The sequence below is a fragment of the Mirounga leonina genome, unplaced genomic scaffold (genome assembly GCF_011800145.1).
Source record: "Mirounga leonina isolate KUSES-001 unplaced genomic scaffold, KU_Mleo_1.0 Mir_153, whole genome shotgun sequence".
NCBI lineage: Eukaryota > Metazoa > Chordata > Mammalia > Carnivora > Phocidae > Mirounga > Mirounga leonina.
Window position 1 is genome coordinate 4,265,394 of NW_023270387.1, and position 15,786 is coordinate 4,281,179.

At 36.8% G+C, this 15,786-nt stretch overlaps 1 protein-coding gene across 2 annotated transcripts in view; it reads right to left on the reverse strand.

Annotated features, from left to right (window-relative positions):
• GUCY1A2 (guanylate cyclase 1 soluble subunit alpha 2) overlaps nucleotides 1–15,786 on the reverse strand; it is a 290,015-nt gene that overhangs the window by 32,942 nt on the left and 241,287 nt on the right. For both annotated transcript variants that reach the window (XM_035008838.1, XM_035008839.1), the window contains exon 6: nucleotides 14,006–14,160. In XM_035008838.1, the coding sequence (XP_034864729.1) occupies nucleotides 14,006–14,160 (155 nt within the window). The remainder of the gene's footprint in view (nucleotides 1–14,005; nucleotides 14,161–15,786) is intronic.

The following is a 15,786-nucleotide window of genomic DNA, read 5'->3' on the forward strand; positions in this document are numbered from 1 at the left end:
ATCAATTTAACCTTACACCTGAATGAACTAGAAAAAAAGGAACAAATGGAGCCCAGAATTAACACAAGGAAGGAAATAATAAACATCATAGTGGAAATAGAGTAAAAAGAATACGAGAAAAGATCAGTAAAACAGCTAATTCTTTAAAAAGGTATATATATATATAGGGGCACCTGGGTGGCTCAGTTGTTAAGCATCTGCCTTCAGCTCAGGTCATGATCCCAGGGTCCTGGGATCAAGCCCCACATCGGGCTGTCTGCTCCGCAGGAAGCCTGCTTCTCTCTCTCCCACTCCCCCTGCTTGTGTTCCCTCTCTCACTGTGTCTCTCTCTGTCAAATAAATAAAATCTAAAAAAAAAAAAAAAAAAAGGTATATATATAGGAATATTATTCACCCATCAGAAAGGATGAATACCCACCATTTACATCCACATGGATGGAACTGGAGGGGATTATGCTAAGTGAAATAAGTCAAGCAGAGAAAGACAATTATCATATAGTTTCACTCTTATGTGGAACATAAGCCATAATAGGGGAAGGGAGGGAAATCTGAATGGGGAGAAATCAGAGAGGGAGAAGAACCATGAGAGACTCGACTCCATGAAACAAACCGAGGGTTACATAAGCGAGTGGGTGGAGGGATGGGGTAACAGGGTGATGCGCATTAAGGAGGGCATGTGTTGTGATGTGCACTGGGTGTTATATGCCACTAATGAATCATTGAACACTACATCAAAAACTAATGTACTATACCGTGGCTAACTGAACATAAAAATAAATAAAAAGATAAACAAAACTGATAAGCCTTTAGCCAGACTCATCAAGTAAAACAGAGAGCCCAAATAATTAAACTCAGAAGTGAAAGAGGAGAAATAACAACCTACACCATAGAAACACAAAGGATTTTAAGAAACCAGGACAAAAACATTATATGCCAATAAATTGGACAACCTAGACAAATGGATAAATTCCTAGATATATACAATCTCCCAAAAGTGAATCAGAGAGAAATAGAAAAATTTAACAGACTAATTACCATTCAATTTTCTTACTAATGAAAAACAAAACAAAACAAAAAACTCGAGGACCAGATAGATTCAGAGACAAATTCTACCTCACATGTGAAGAAGGGTTAATACGTATTCTACTCAAACTATTAACAAAAAGTAATAGAGGAATAAGGAAAACTTCCAAATATATTCTACAAGGACAGCATTACCCTGATAGCAAAACCAGATAAAGACACCACAAATAAGAAAATTACCAGCCAATATCTCTGATGAATATAGATGTAAAAATCCTCAACATAGTATTAGCAAGCCTCATTCAACAATACATTAAAAGGATCATTCACCAGGATCAAGTAGGATTTATTTCAGGGATGCAAGGATGGTTCAATATCTGCAATCCAGTCAATCGATACACCACGATAAAGTGAATGCTCATCTTAGTAGATGTAGAAAAAACATTTGATGAAATTCTACATCCTTTCATGATAAAATTCTACAAAGTAGTTTTAGAGGGAACATACTTCAGGCTATATATGAGGCCCACATGGGCCATATATGAAAAACCCACAGCTAACATCATACTAAATGGTGAAAAACTGAGATTTTCCTCTAAGATCAGGAACAAAATGAAGATGTCCACTCTTGCCATTTTTATTCAGTGTAAAGTCCTAATGACACAATCAAACAAGAAAAAGAAATAAAAGTCATCCAGATTGGTAAGGAAGAAGTAAAACTGTCACTACGGCAGATGACACGATACTATATATAGAAAACCCTAAAGACAGGGGCACCTGGGTGGCTCACAGTCCTTAAGTGTCTGCCTTCGGCTCAGGTCATGATCCCAGGGTCCTGGGATTGAGCCCCGCATTGGGCTCCCTGTTCAGCGGGAAGCCTGCTTCTCCCTCTTCCACTCCCCCTGCTCGTGTTCCCTCTCTCACTGTGTCTTTGTCAAATAAATAAATTCAAAAATTTTTTAAAAAAGAAAACCCTAAAGACAGCACCAAAAGCTATTAGAACTATTAAATGAATTCAATAAAGTGGCAAGATAAACAGAGAAATCAGCTGCATTTCTATACATTAATAACAAAGGAGCAGAAAGAGAAATTAAGAAAATAATTCCATTTATATTTGCACCAAAAAGAATCAAATACCTGGGAATAAACTCAACCAAGGAGGTGAAGGACCTATACTCTGAAAACTATAAAAAAACTGATGAAAGAAATTCAAGACAACATAAAAAAAAAAAAAAAAAAAAAGGAAAGCTATACCATGCTTATGGAGTGGAAGAATCAGTATTGTTAAAATGTCCACACTACCCAAAGCAATCTAAAGATCCAATGCAATCCCTATCAAAATACCAGTAGCATTTTTTTCAAAACTACAACAGATTATCCTAAAATTTATATGGAAACACAAAAGACCTTGAATACCCCAAATAATCTTGAAAAAGAACAATACTGGAGGTATCACAATCATAGATTTACAGATCTACTATAAAGCTATAGTACTCAAAACAACACCGATAAATATAACAGGATAGAGACTCCAGAAATATACCCATACATACATGGTTAATTGATCTATGACAAAGAAGGCAAGTATATACAATGGGGTAAAGACAGTTTCTTCAATAAATAGTACTGGGAAGACTGGACCGCTTTCTTACACCATACACAAACACAATTCACTGAAGATCTAAATGTGGGACCCAAATCCATAAAACTTTTAGAAAAAATACAGGTGGTAATCTCTTTGACATCAACCTAATTATTAACATTTTTCTAGATGTGTTTCCTCAGGCAAAGAAGACAAAATAAAAAATAAAGTAGCAAGACTAAAAAAATAACCTTTTGCACAGTAAAAAAGTCAACCTACTTGATTGGAGAAGGTATTTGCAAATGTTATATCTGATAAGGGGTTAACAACCAAAATAAAGAACTTACGCAAGTCAACACCAAACAAAAATATGATTTTAAAAACTGGTCAGAGGACCTGATTGGACATTTTTTCCAAAGAAGACATACAGATGGCCAACAGACACATGAGAAGATGCTCAACATCACTTTTCATCAGGCAAATGTAAATCAAAATCACAATGAAATATCACCTTATACCTGTCAGAATGGTTAGTATCAAAAAGACAAAAAATTACAAATGTTGGCAAAGATGTGGAGAAAAAGAGAACCTCATGCACTATTGGTGAGAATATAAATTGGTGTAGATAATGTGGTAACAGTAATTCCACTACTGGGTATTTACCCAAAGAAAATGAAAACACTAATTCCTAAAGATATATGCACCCCCATGTTTACGGCAGCAACGTAAATGTCCATTAATAGATGACTGGATAAAGAGGATGTTGTGTATATCCAATAGAATATTTTTCAGCCAAAATAATAAATAAATAATAACGAGCTCTTGCCATTTGCAACAACATAGATAGACTTACAGGGTATTATGCTAAGAGAGAGAAGAGAAAGACAAATACCACATGATTTCACTTATATGTGGAACCTAAGGAACAAAATAAGCAAACAAAAAAGCAGAAGTGGGCCCATAAATACAGAGAACAAACTGGTAGTTGCCAGAGGTAAGGAGTTGGGGATGGAGGAAATGGGTGAAGGAGAGCGGGAGATACAGGCTTCCAGCTATGGAATGAGTAAATCAACAGGGATAAAAAATACAGCATAGACAATATTGTCAGTGGTATTTTAATAGTGTTATATGGTGATGGATGGTAGCTACCCTTGTGGTGAGCATAACATAGACTTGTTGAGTCACTATGTTGTACACCTGAAACTAATTTAGCATTGTGTGTCAGCTACAATTTAAAAAAAAAAAGAATGGGATGAAGCAGTAAATGAATTTTGACTATGTTCAAAGTATTAAGAGATTTATAAACAACATGTTTGATCCAAACAATAATCATTAGAAATAGGTACCAATCTTAAAGATGAGAAAACTGGGTCCAAAGAAATTAAATTGCTAAATTTCATACAGACATTAAGCTTTAGACCCTGCATTCCAACCTCGGCACTCTGATCATGAAACTTGAGCACTCAACCACTACCTTATCGTATCTATTATAGGTCCCCTAATGTGATGAGCTATCCATATGGCAGTAGTCACATGGTGACTTGGTTTTAAGAGGAGACTTTCACTGTGAATGAAAAATAGGTATTTTCAAAAGTTGAGAAATACATCAACTGTAAAATGAGAAAAGCGAAAATTGTTTGAAGGTTAAGGAAACTATTTCCTATCACTGTAGTTAAAGAGTCTTTGCACATGTTTAGTTTGCAGTTAGCAAGGAAATCAATTTTGCTTAGGCAAATCATTTGATAATTCATGCCATTTCAAAATTTGCTAACACGATCCTTAATATAATCAATTATTTTGGTTTCACAGATCAGTAACATAATGACAAGAGACAAGTGTTTATTAAGTGTGCACTATTTCAAAACTGGGATGAGTGAGAATAAAGACGGGTATAAACTTCACATTTATTGGAGAAAAAGGGGAAAACATCAAACATAGAAAACTAAAAACTAATTATTTCTCTTTTTTTCCAGAAATAAAACAAGCAATAAACTGCTCTAGGTGAAGAAGGAATGGTCCTTGGCCATTACTGCATGCAATAAAGATGACTCACACACAAAAGGTCTAAAAAAATGAAGACTTATCATATAGAAGTTATGACTATGATTCTTAAAACTTTATTCCTTATGTCTACAAAATTTTGAGAAAATACCCAATCATTCCAACTCTTGTATAAGAAACTCAATTTATATGATATGAAATGTAAAGTGGCTTAAGTAATTACATGTAAGTAATATTCATAGGAACACACTTTGTAATGGTTAAAATTAGGGAAAAAATGAGTGTTGATCAATAGAGGAACAGATGAATAAATACTAGAATATGGTGTGGTCATACAATGGAAGGTTGTATAATAATTAAAATAATGAACAAGTCTCATCATAGTATTGATCTTAAACATACAAAGTTTTGTTTAAATAAAAACCAATGTTAGAGAAATTTTCATATAGTGAGATATCACTTATGCAATTAAAATATATAAAATTCTATTGTGTATGGATATTTTTGAGAAAGTTAATGCATAGAACAGTAAACTTTAAACACACCAAATTCATTAGGATGTTTGTCGCAATGAAAGGGAGTAAAAATTCCCAAGGAAAAGTTGTATTTTTTTTTAAGATATTATTTATTTGACAGAGAGAGAGAGAGAGCGAGGGAACACAAGCAGGGGGAGCGGGAGAGGGAGAAGCAGGCTTCCCGCCGAGCAGGGAGCCCGATGTGGGACTCGATCCCAGGACCCTGGGACCATGACCCCAGCCGAAGGCAGACGCCTAAAGACTGAGCCACCTGAGTGCCCCGGAAAAGTTATATTTTATTAAGTAATACCTGAGGCAAATATAGTAAAGTATTAAACCAGTGCTGAGATCCGGGGTATTATTCCTGTTAATTTTTAGTGCTCCAAAATATTTATAAAAGTTCATTGATTTAAAAAAATAGTATTTCAGGCAAAATGTATTGAAAATGAACAATTCAGAAAATTATTTCAGTTTATCATAATATGCAAATAATCTACTCAATGTTTATCATAATCATATAGTCTTATTAAAAATAAAGTCTATATAAACCTCTCTGAAGATTTTAAGATAACCAGACAATATTGGATGTTCTAATTCAGGAAAGAAAACTGGAAATTTCAAGCTCTCATGAGCTAAACTTTCAATTTTAATTTACAAATTCCCATTTGCTCTAAAAAAGTGCAAATTGCCTCCTCATAGAGAATGTCCCTGAGAATTCAATCCTGGTGTTTAACTTCCAGCATCCCTGGAAAAGGGAAGTACTTTCTATACTTGTGGGTTTACAAGTCACCTTGTGCAGTGACTGAACTGTGCGAATTAGCATAGACTAAACCAACAGAAGGTACTTAGTCACACCAAGATCATTGCCAGGACCCAAGGTGCATTGTTTTTAATGGTATCCCAGATTTAAATGGATGTTAAAGGTCAGTGAGTCCAACTGCTCTTCCAAAGCATGGGATGACAAGTAGAAATAGCAAAAGGACTCTGCAGTATCATTAAGCTGTGCCCTCAATCAATGGAGTGCTGCCCCTCTGCACCCCCTAATCTGGTCTCCTTTCTACAACCTTGGTGATTTTTAAGGCACAAATCTGGTCAAATCACTCCTCAGCTTAAAAGTCTTCAGTATCGGGCACCTGGGTGGCTCCGTCAGTTAAGTCTCTGTCTTCAGCTCAGTCTCCATCCCAGCACAGGTTCCTTGCTCAGCAGGGAGCCTGAGTCTCCCTCTACCTCCTCCCTTGCTTGTGCACTCTCTCTCTCTCAAATAAATAAAAGCTTTAAAAAAAAAAAGTCTTCAGTATCTTTTCTTGCTCTTAGTATCAGGCTGAAAACTCTAAACATGACCTACCAGCTTCATTTTAGCTCACTCCTCCTGCTCTAACATTCTAATTGGGGTTACTTCACCTCAGCATCAGTCTATTGTAATTAATTGTTTTACTCAGGTACATTTATCATCTAGTCTCTGGTCTCATCCATGAGGGGATAGATCCTATTTATGCTGTTCATCATCGTTATATTAGTGCCTATCTGCTTGGAATATAAGAGGTCCTCAGCAAGTGTTTGTTAAAAGAAGGGAAGGGGGGGTGGGGAACACAGGGAAAGAGGAAGAAAAGGTGGGGTTTTTTTGTAAAATGAGGTAAATGTAAAAATATTTTTATAAAGCATTAGTAGGAATGACATGATTTGGGGCCAATCAGAAAAAATATCTTTTAGAATCTATCCACATGGCAGCTCAATGTATTTGTCCATGGCTCCATTTGATTTTTTTGTGGGTGGGAGTGGAGGGGGGGGCAGACAATAACACAACAAAATGTTTTGGTGCCTACAGTGACTGAAATGACTCAGGCTGAACACTTTATCGATCACCTCACTGAGGATCATCATAAACTCAGTGTGAAAAAGAGTATGAAAGAGGTAGGACCCAAGGGCATGGGTCCTGTGTGGCTTGTGGGGGTTTCCTTTCTGTTCACGTGTAAACAAAACCATTTACAGCTATCATGTCTCAGCTCAGGGCACGAACTCCTCACAAACAGTTAATCCATTCTTTACATGTCATTTTTTAAAATAGAAAAATTTTAACATGGAAACTGTCAGATCATCTGTATTATGCCCAGAATTGTGTTAGAAAAAGTGGAATAAGTTTAAAAGAGGCAAAAGCCTTATATAAATACCCTTTAAATAACAGGTAGTTCTTAAGCAACTTTCTCTTGAATTTATATTTGAAATTTCAATTCCTTTTCTCATCACCTCAGAAATCTGGATATTTCTTTCATCTAAAAGAGTAACCTTCTCTATAGAGTATCAAAATTTTCAAAGTATCACCATTTGATTATTATCAACTTTTGTTATCTATATATACATTTTTTTTGCTTCAGGTTTTTTTTTAAGATATAATTTTAAAAATCAAGGGAAATTCAGGGAAGATTGAAGAATAGGAGGATCCTAAGCTCCCCTGACCGCAACTAACTCTGAAAATGACCTGAAGACTGGCAGAGCAAATCCTGAACAATTAATTCTTGAGAAGAGGCTACACTGAATAAGGGAGAAGGCGTGGAGGTATAGTTGGGAACCTAACTCCCAGCAAGACTAACTATAAGTGGAAGGGACTTCACAAGCATGGAGAGCAGTAGGAAACTGAGACCCCACCCTTCAAGAGCTAGTATAATAACTCACCCTGAGAAACAACACAGAAACAGCAGTTTGAAAAGAGCTTGGGGTATATGTGAAGGAGACTTATTTACTAATCTCAGAATATGGTCTGGACGGGCAGGGATCTTCAAGAGATTTCTCCAAGGAGAAAAGTGCTGGTGGGCATCATTTTTCTTCCCTCCCCTAGGTAGCTGGACACTTACAGGAGCCAGCACTAACACTTTCTATCTACATTGCTAGAATTGCGTACCCAGCCCGCACTTTCCTATGTGACCACCACAGTTCAACCCACCGAACTTAGCAAGACACCCTTCCAAAGCAGCTCCTGCCCTGCCACACCTTGTAAATAGCTCCAGCAAGGGTAAGCACCACTCCCACCGCCCTGGGGAAGAGGTAAGATAACCCCACACACCAGAGTGCCCTCAAGTCCAGCATCATGGCCTCTTAGCTGTCTGCAGAGGCAGGAAGCCCTGCCGTTCACTGTGCCAACAGCTGTGGCAGAGATGCTCATGCCCCGCTGAGAACCGCTTGGACTAACAGGGAGCAAATCCTGCCCTCTGGTACTACCTGCAGTTCTGGCAGAAAGCCTAATTGCAGACAGTCAGCTGGACTTCCAGACTGGCCCACTAATGAGCCCACAGCAGCCTCAGGTCTCTCAACAGTGGGGAAACTAAACACTGCTCAGTGCAGCAACGCTAGGTAAAGCAGGTCATTGCAGCAGGCTGGGCTGGAGGCAATCATGGCTCAGCCACAATGGAAAGGGACATGTGGCCCACAAAAGGGACACCCCTGGAGCACCTACTTTTGGTGACCAAGGGGATATCCCTATAGGACACCACAGGACCTTTTCTACAAAAGACCACTACTTTAAAGACCAGGAGACATAACTGACTTCCCTAATACATAGAAACAAACACAAAGAGTCAGACAAAATGAGGAGATTAAAGAGTATGTCCCAAATGAAATAAAAAGACACAATCACAGTAAAATAACTACATGAAACAGAGATAAGCAATACGCCTAATAAAGAATTCAAAGCAATGGTCATAAAGATATTCACTGGATTTGAGAAAAGAGTGGATGAAATAATGAGAATTTCAACACTAATACAGAAAATAGAAAAAAATAACCTCTCAGAGATAAGGAATTCAATTAATGAAATAAAAAAATACACTACATAGAATCAACAGCAGATGAGAGGATGCAGAAGAATGGATCAGTAATCTGGAAGACAGGGTAATGGGAAGCAACCAAGCTGAACAGCAAACAGAAAAAAAAATTAATAAATGAGAAAAAGTTAAAGGAGCTCAGCAACATCAAGTATAATAACATTAACATTATAGGGATCCCATAAGGAGAAGAGATAAGGAAGGGAAAAGAGGGACGCCTGGGGTGGCTCAGTCAGTAAAGTGTCTGCCTTCGGCTCAAGTCATAATCCCAGGGTCCTGAGATCGAGCCCCGCATTGGGCTCCCTGCTCAGCAGGGAGCCTGCTTCTCCCTCTGCCTGCTGCTCCCCCTGCTTGTACTCTCTCTCCCTCTCTGACAAATAAATAAAATCTTTTAAAAAACGGGGGGAGGGGGGAAGAAAATTTATTAGAAGAAATAATAGCTGAAAAATTCCCAAATCTGGGGAAGGAAACAGACATCCAGGTCCAGGAAACAGAGAACCCCTAACAAGATAAACCCAGTAGGTCCATACCATGACAAATAACAATTAAAACAGCAAAAAGCAATGATAAAGAATCTTACAGCTGCAATACAAAAACAAACAAAACAAACAAAATACAAGGGAAACCCCATAAGGTTATCAGCTGATTTTTCAGCAGAAAATTTGCAGGCCAGAAGAAATATATTCCAAGTGCTGAAAGTTAAAAAACAAACGAACAAACAAACAAAACAAAAATACCAAAAGTACTCTATCCAGCAAGACTACCATCCAGAACAGAAGGAGAGAAAAAGAGTTTCCCAAACAAAAGTTAAAGGAATTCATCACTAAACCAGCCTTATACAAAATGTTAGAATTCTTTAAGTATAAAGGTAAGACCATAACTGGAAGAAAATTATGAAAGGAAAAAATTTCACAGGTAAAAGCAAATATATAATAAAAATAGATCAATCACTTATAAAGTCAGTATTGAGGTTAAAACACAAAAGTGGTAATAAAATCAATTATATCTACAAAAATTAGTCAAAGAATACACAAAATAAAAAGATGTAAAATACAATATCATAACATGAAACATGGAGGAGGAATAAAAATTTAGTGCTTGGAATGTATTTGAACTTAAGGAACTATAACTTAATATAGACTACTATACACATAAGATGTTACATATGAACACACGGTAACCCAAATCAAAAACCTATAATATACACACAAAAAATAGAAAGAAAGCCAAGCATAACGCTAATCAAAGCCATCAAACCACAAGGGAAAAGAGCAAGAGAAGAAGAAACATAGAACTATAAAAACTACCAGAAAACAATTCACAAGTATATGCTTATCAATCACTTTAAATGTAAATGGTCTAAATGTTCCAATTAAAACACATAGGATGACTGAATGAATAAAAAAACCAAGACCCATATGTATCCTGCCTACAAGTCTCACTTCAAGCCTAAAAACACATGCAGACTAAAAGTGAAGGGAGAGAAAAACATATGCCATGCAAATGAAAGTGCACAAAGGGTAGACTTCAAAACAGACTGTAGCAAGAAACAATGAAGGGCATTACATAACGATAAAGGGAATAATCCAGCAAGAGGATATAACAAATGTAAATATCTGTATACACAACATAGGAAAACCAAAATATATAAAGCAAATATTAACAGACAGAAACAGAAATTGACAGTAATACAATAATAGTAGGGGCTTTAACACCCCACTTACATCAACAGATTATCCAGATAGAAAATCAATATGGAAAGAGTGGCTTTGAAACACACGTTAGACCAGATGAACCTGACATATATGCAGAACATTCCATCCCAAAACAACAGAATAAAAATTCTTTTACATGCACATGGAACACTCTCCAGGATAGATTACATGATAGGCCACAAAATAAGTTCCAGTAAATTTAAGAAGATTGAGATCATATCAAGTATGTTTTCCAACCATAACAGTATGATACTAGAAATCAATTATAAGAAAAATCTGGGGAAAAAACACACAAACATGCAGAGGCTAAATAACGTGCTACTCAACAATCAGTGGGTCAACCATGAAATCAAAGAAAAAAATCAATAAATACATAGGGACAAATGAAAACACAACAGTCCAAACTCTTGGGATGCAACAAAGCAGTAATAGGGAATTTTATAGCAATACAGGCCTACCTCAAAAGACAAGAAAATTCTCAAATAAAGAACCTAACCTTACACTTGAGGAGCTACAAAGAAAAAAAAAAAAAAGAACAAACAAACCCAAGGTTAGTAGAAGGAAAGAAATAAAGATTTGTGTAGAAATGAACAAAATAGAGACTAAAAGAACAATGTAAAAATCAATGAAACCAAGAGTCAGTTTTCTAAAAAGATAAACAAAATTGAAAAAATTTAAGCCAGATTCATCAAGGAAAAGAGAGGATTCAAATAAAATCAGAAATGAAGGAGAAGTAGCAGCTGCCACCACAGAAATACAAAGTATGATAAGAACATATTATGGAAAATTATATGCTAACATACTGGATGACTTAGTCAAATGGATAAATTCCAGAAACATACAATCTTCCAAAACTGAATCAGGAAGAAATAGAAGATTTGAACTGAACAATCACTAGTAATGAAATTGAATCAATGATCAACAAACTCCCAACAAACAAAAGTTCAGGACCACATGGCTTCACAGGTAAATTCTACTAAACATTTAAAGAAGAGTTAATATCTACTCTTCTCAAACTGTTCCAAAAAATAAAAGTGAAGAAAACTTCCTAACTCATTCTACAAGGCCAGCATTACTGTGATACCAGACATTTTTCCAAACAGACTTAAAGATGACCAACAGACTCATCATCAGGGAAATGTCAAAAAACAATCCCCCCAAACAAAACAAAACAAAAAACCCAAACACGATGAGACATCACTTTACACCAGTCAGAATGGCTAATATCAAAAGGCTGAGAAACAACAAGTGTTGGCAAGGATGTGGAGAAAAGGGAACCCTGGCAACTGTTGGTAGGAATGCAAACTGGTGCAGCCCACTGTGGAAGATAAAGTGGAGTTTCCTCAAAATATTAAAAACAGAAATACCCTATGATCCAGTAATTCCACCACTGGGTGTTTATCCAAAGAAAAAGAAAAGACTAATTTGAAAAGATAGATGCACCCCTATGTTTATGGCAGCATTATTTACAATTGCCAAGATGTGGAAGCAGCCCAAGTGTCCATCAACAGATGAATGGATAAATATGGGGGGTATATATATATGTGTGTGTGTGTGTGTGTATGTGTGTGTGTGTGTGTGTTATTCAAACATAAAAAAAGAATGTGCTTTTGCCATTTGCAACAACATTAATGGACCTAAATACAGAAGCCACTTCTATGCAAACAGGCTTTAGCAATGGGATGAGAAAAGGACCACATGGACCACTTGGATGACTACAGATACGCCCATCAGGAACCCAACCCACCTCAAAACATCCTTAGGCCCTAGCTGACCAATGGGCTACTTACAACCAGGCACAGTTACCAAAAAAGGGAGAATTCCATATGTCGCCACACCTCCTCACCTTCCGCCTCATGGTAGACAAGCGGCCCTCACCCATTGCCTCATGGTAGACAACCTCTCCTCTACTGTCCTGCTCACCGCTCCCTTGTGGGGTACTCAATAAGCTTCTATCTCCTTTGTTCTGCCTTGGGTGAATCCTTTCACCTCCCTTGCCAGCAGCTTCCAGCTGACCATTGCCCCACATTTGGAGGCCCCCATTTGATTCAGAGACAGTCCAGCTGGGCACCACACTAGAGCATATGACACCAAATGAAATAAGTCAGAGAACAACAAATACCATAGGATTTCATTTATATGTGGAATCTAAAAACCAAAACAAAGAAGGAAAGAGACAAAAAAAACCCCTGATGCTTAAGTACAAAGAACACTTGCTGATTGCCATCAGGGATGTGGGTGGGAGGATGGGTAAAATAGATAAAGAGGATAAAGAAGTACAGAATTCCAATATAAAATAAATAAGTCACAAGGATGAAAACTACAGCATAGGGAATATAGTCAATAATATTATAAAAACATTTTATGGTGACTTATGATTGACTACACTTATTGTATGAACACTGAGTAATGTATAGAATTGTCAAAGTAATATGTCATACACTTGAAATTAATATAACATTGTATGTTAATTATACTTCAGTAAAAAATAAAAAATATCAATGGTCACTATTTCCACTCTACAGTTTTACAATATGACTTTTTAGTTATCCAAACTATGGCACCAATTAGCTTGCACAACAATGCCCAGCATAAAACCGATGTCTAGCATACAGGAGATAGTCATACCATCTTCTTAATCTAGAGCAGTCGATCCTACCAATGCATTCATTAATTCAACTAATATTTAGAGAGTGCTTATTATGTGTTAAGCATGTTTTATAAGTTCTGGGAATATAATGATGAGCTAAAACAGGCATGGTCCCTGCCCGTAGGAAGTGTAGTAACTAGCAGGTGAGAGGACCTCCACCGGGTAGAAAATACAGATGTGTTTGGCTGTCAACTGTGTGTGTAGAGTTGTCAAATACAATCTTTAAGATAAATAGAGTTCGAAGTTTTACTCTGTGCCCAATATATATTTAACTTTAGAGATTCATTATTTACCTTAATTATTCCAAAGAATAAAAGCAGATAAAATGTCTTTTCTATCTCATTCTTTGACTTTTATAAACATTGAGGAACATTTTGAAAATGTGAGGACTCTGGGTGTAATGCCAATCTTCAACACTTGTTCTCCTGTATTTAAACAGGTGTACCTCAGAAGGACGGCAACTGTGGTAAATGACAAACCTATGTTTACCTCTCAGTCAAGTCACGCTCTTCGTGCACTCTCTCAGGGTACACATAAACGTTTATGTCACAATTGCTATCTTTCAGACTGGGTGGATCTACTCCTATTACCTTAGAGAATCACAGGATAAAAAAAAATATACAGGGTCTCACAAATGACAGGATATTATTAGCTCAAGGCAAGGCCAAAGACAGGAGGAGGAGAAGAGGTCAGAGAACACTTACTGGTAAGTGGTCGGGCTGACATTGATGCGCCGAGGGTGACTTCCTGATTCGAATTTGCTTGCCAGAGTGACATTATTTCCAAACAGGCAATATCGTGGCATTCTCACCCCAACAACTCCAGCGAGCACGGAACCCGAGTGAATGCCTATCCTCATCTAAAAAAGAAAAAATGACAAGGATATATTTATACTTTCTTTTGGTATGCAGTTATTTTAGTGAAAGGTAATTTTGTAAGCCACTGAACTTGGATCTCCTCAAAGACAGGAACTGGGTCTTGGTCATTTTTGTGAGCCTGATATCTGGATCATTACAGAGACAATGAACATGAATACCGTGGAATAAATGAATAAATTAACTATAGGAAAAATTATGTTTAATTTGCTACATAAATCCAGCTATATTACAAGTCAAATCACATTTCTTTTGGACAGAACATGTTCTAATATATAAAAGATGGATTATTCTCCCGCCAGTTATTCTTATATATGACCCTATTTTCCTTTCACAGAATTAAGCACTATTATAAATTAAATATAATTTCTGTTTATTTTGTTTAAATGTTGGATTGTCTTATGCGAGAAGGATCCATATCTATTTCCTTACTGCTGAATATTCAGTACTTAGTATTGTACATAGAGCAAAGCAGGCCCTCAACAGTAAATGATAATTGTTGATAAATTGTCAAAATTCTTCAATATTATATTAAAATGAAGTTACAGAGAATTTAACCCTTGAGTCAGTCAAGAAGTGCCTATTGAAAACCCTAGAAAATAAGTGCTGTATATTTTACTCTGTGAATCTGGTAAATATTAGTCTGGCCCATGCTTTGAAGGAGCCCTCAATGTGCAGCTGATATACACTTAAATGTGATTACAGCAATGCAGTTGCTTCTACACAGTCTACACCAAAATAACTGAAGCTAATGTTGACCCAGTGGGGAATGATATCCTTAGTCCTAGGGGAATGTGGGCGAGAAGGAAGAGATCTGACCCCTAGATGCCTACTACATAAGTAAAGTATCACTCTTCACTACCATATCTGCTTTTGCCCCTGCGGTTGTGAAGACAAGAAGTTATTCTGTGACTAACCTTTGTCATGGACTGGAGAGTTCGGTACTTATCAACTATTAATAAGACAGGCTGAAACCAATGTGATCCAGCTGCAACTCTTTTTTTTTTTTTTTTAAAGATTTTATTTATTTGACAGAGAGAGATACAGCGAGAGAGGGAACACAAGCAGGGGGAGTGGGAAAGGGAGAAACAGGCTTCCCGGCGAGCAGGGAGCCCGATGCGGGGCTCGATCCCAGGACCCTGGGATCATGACCTGAGCTGAAGGCAGACGCTTAACGACTGAGCCACCCAGGCGCCCCCCAGCTGCAACTCTTAATAAACCTCTTCATCTACTTTTTAAAAAATGATCCTAACATTTATTTGGAAATTCAACATGCTAGGAAGAACCAAGGTACATTTCAGAAAGAAGAAAGAATAATTTCCCTATTAGTATAAATATATCTAATTAGTGCATGGATATCATAATACTGGTGTATAGACAGAAACAGACTAAGAGAAGAGATAGGACAGGAAGACTTCCATGCATATATGATTGGTATATGATAGAGTTGGCATTTCAGATTAGTGAGAAAAAGATGGTATTTTCATTAGGATGCTCTGAATCAACTCTATCTTTATGTTGAAAAAAAAATTCCAAGTAGATTAAATATCTTAATGTAGAAGGCACAACTTTACAGCTTTAAAAATAATTGTTTTAAATAAGGTAAAGGT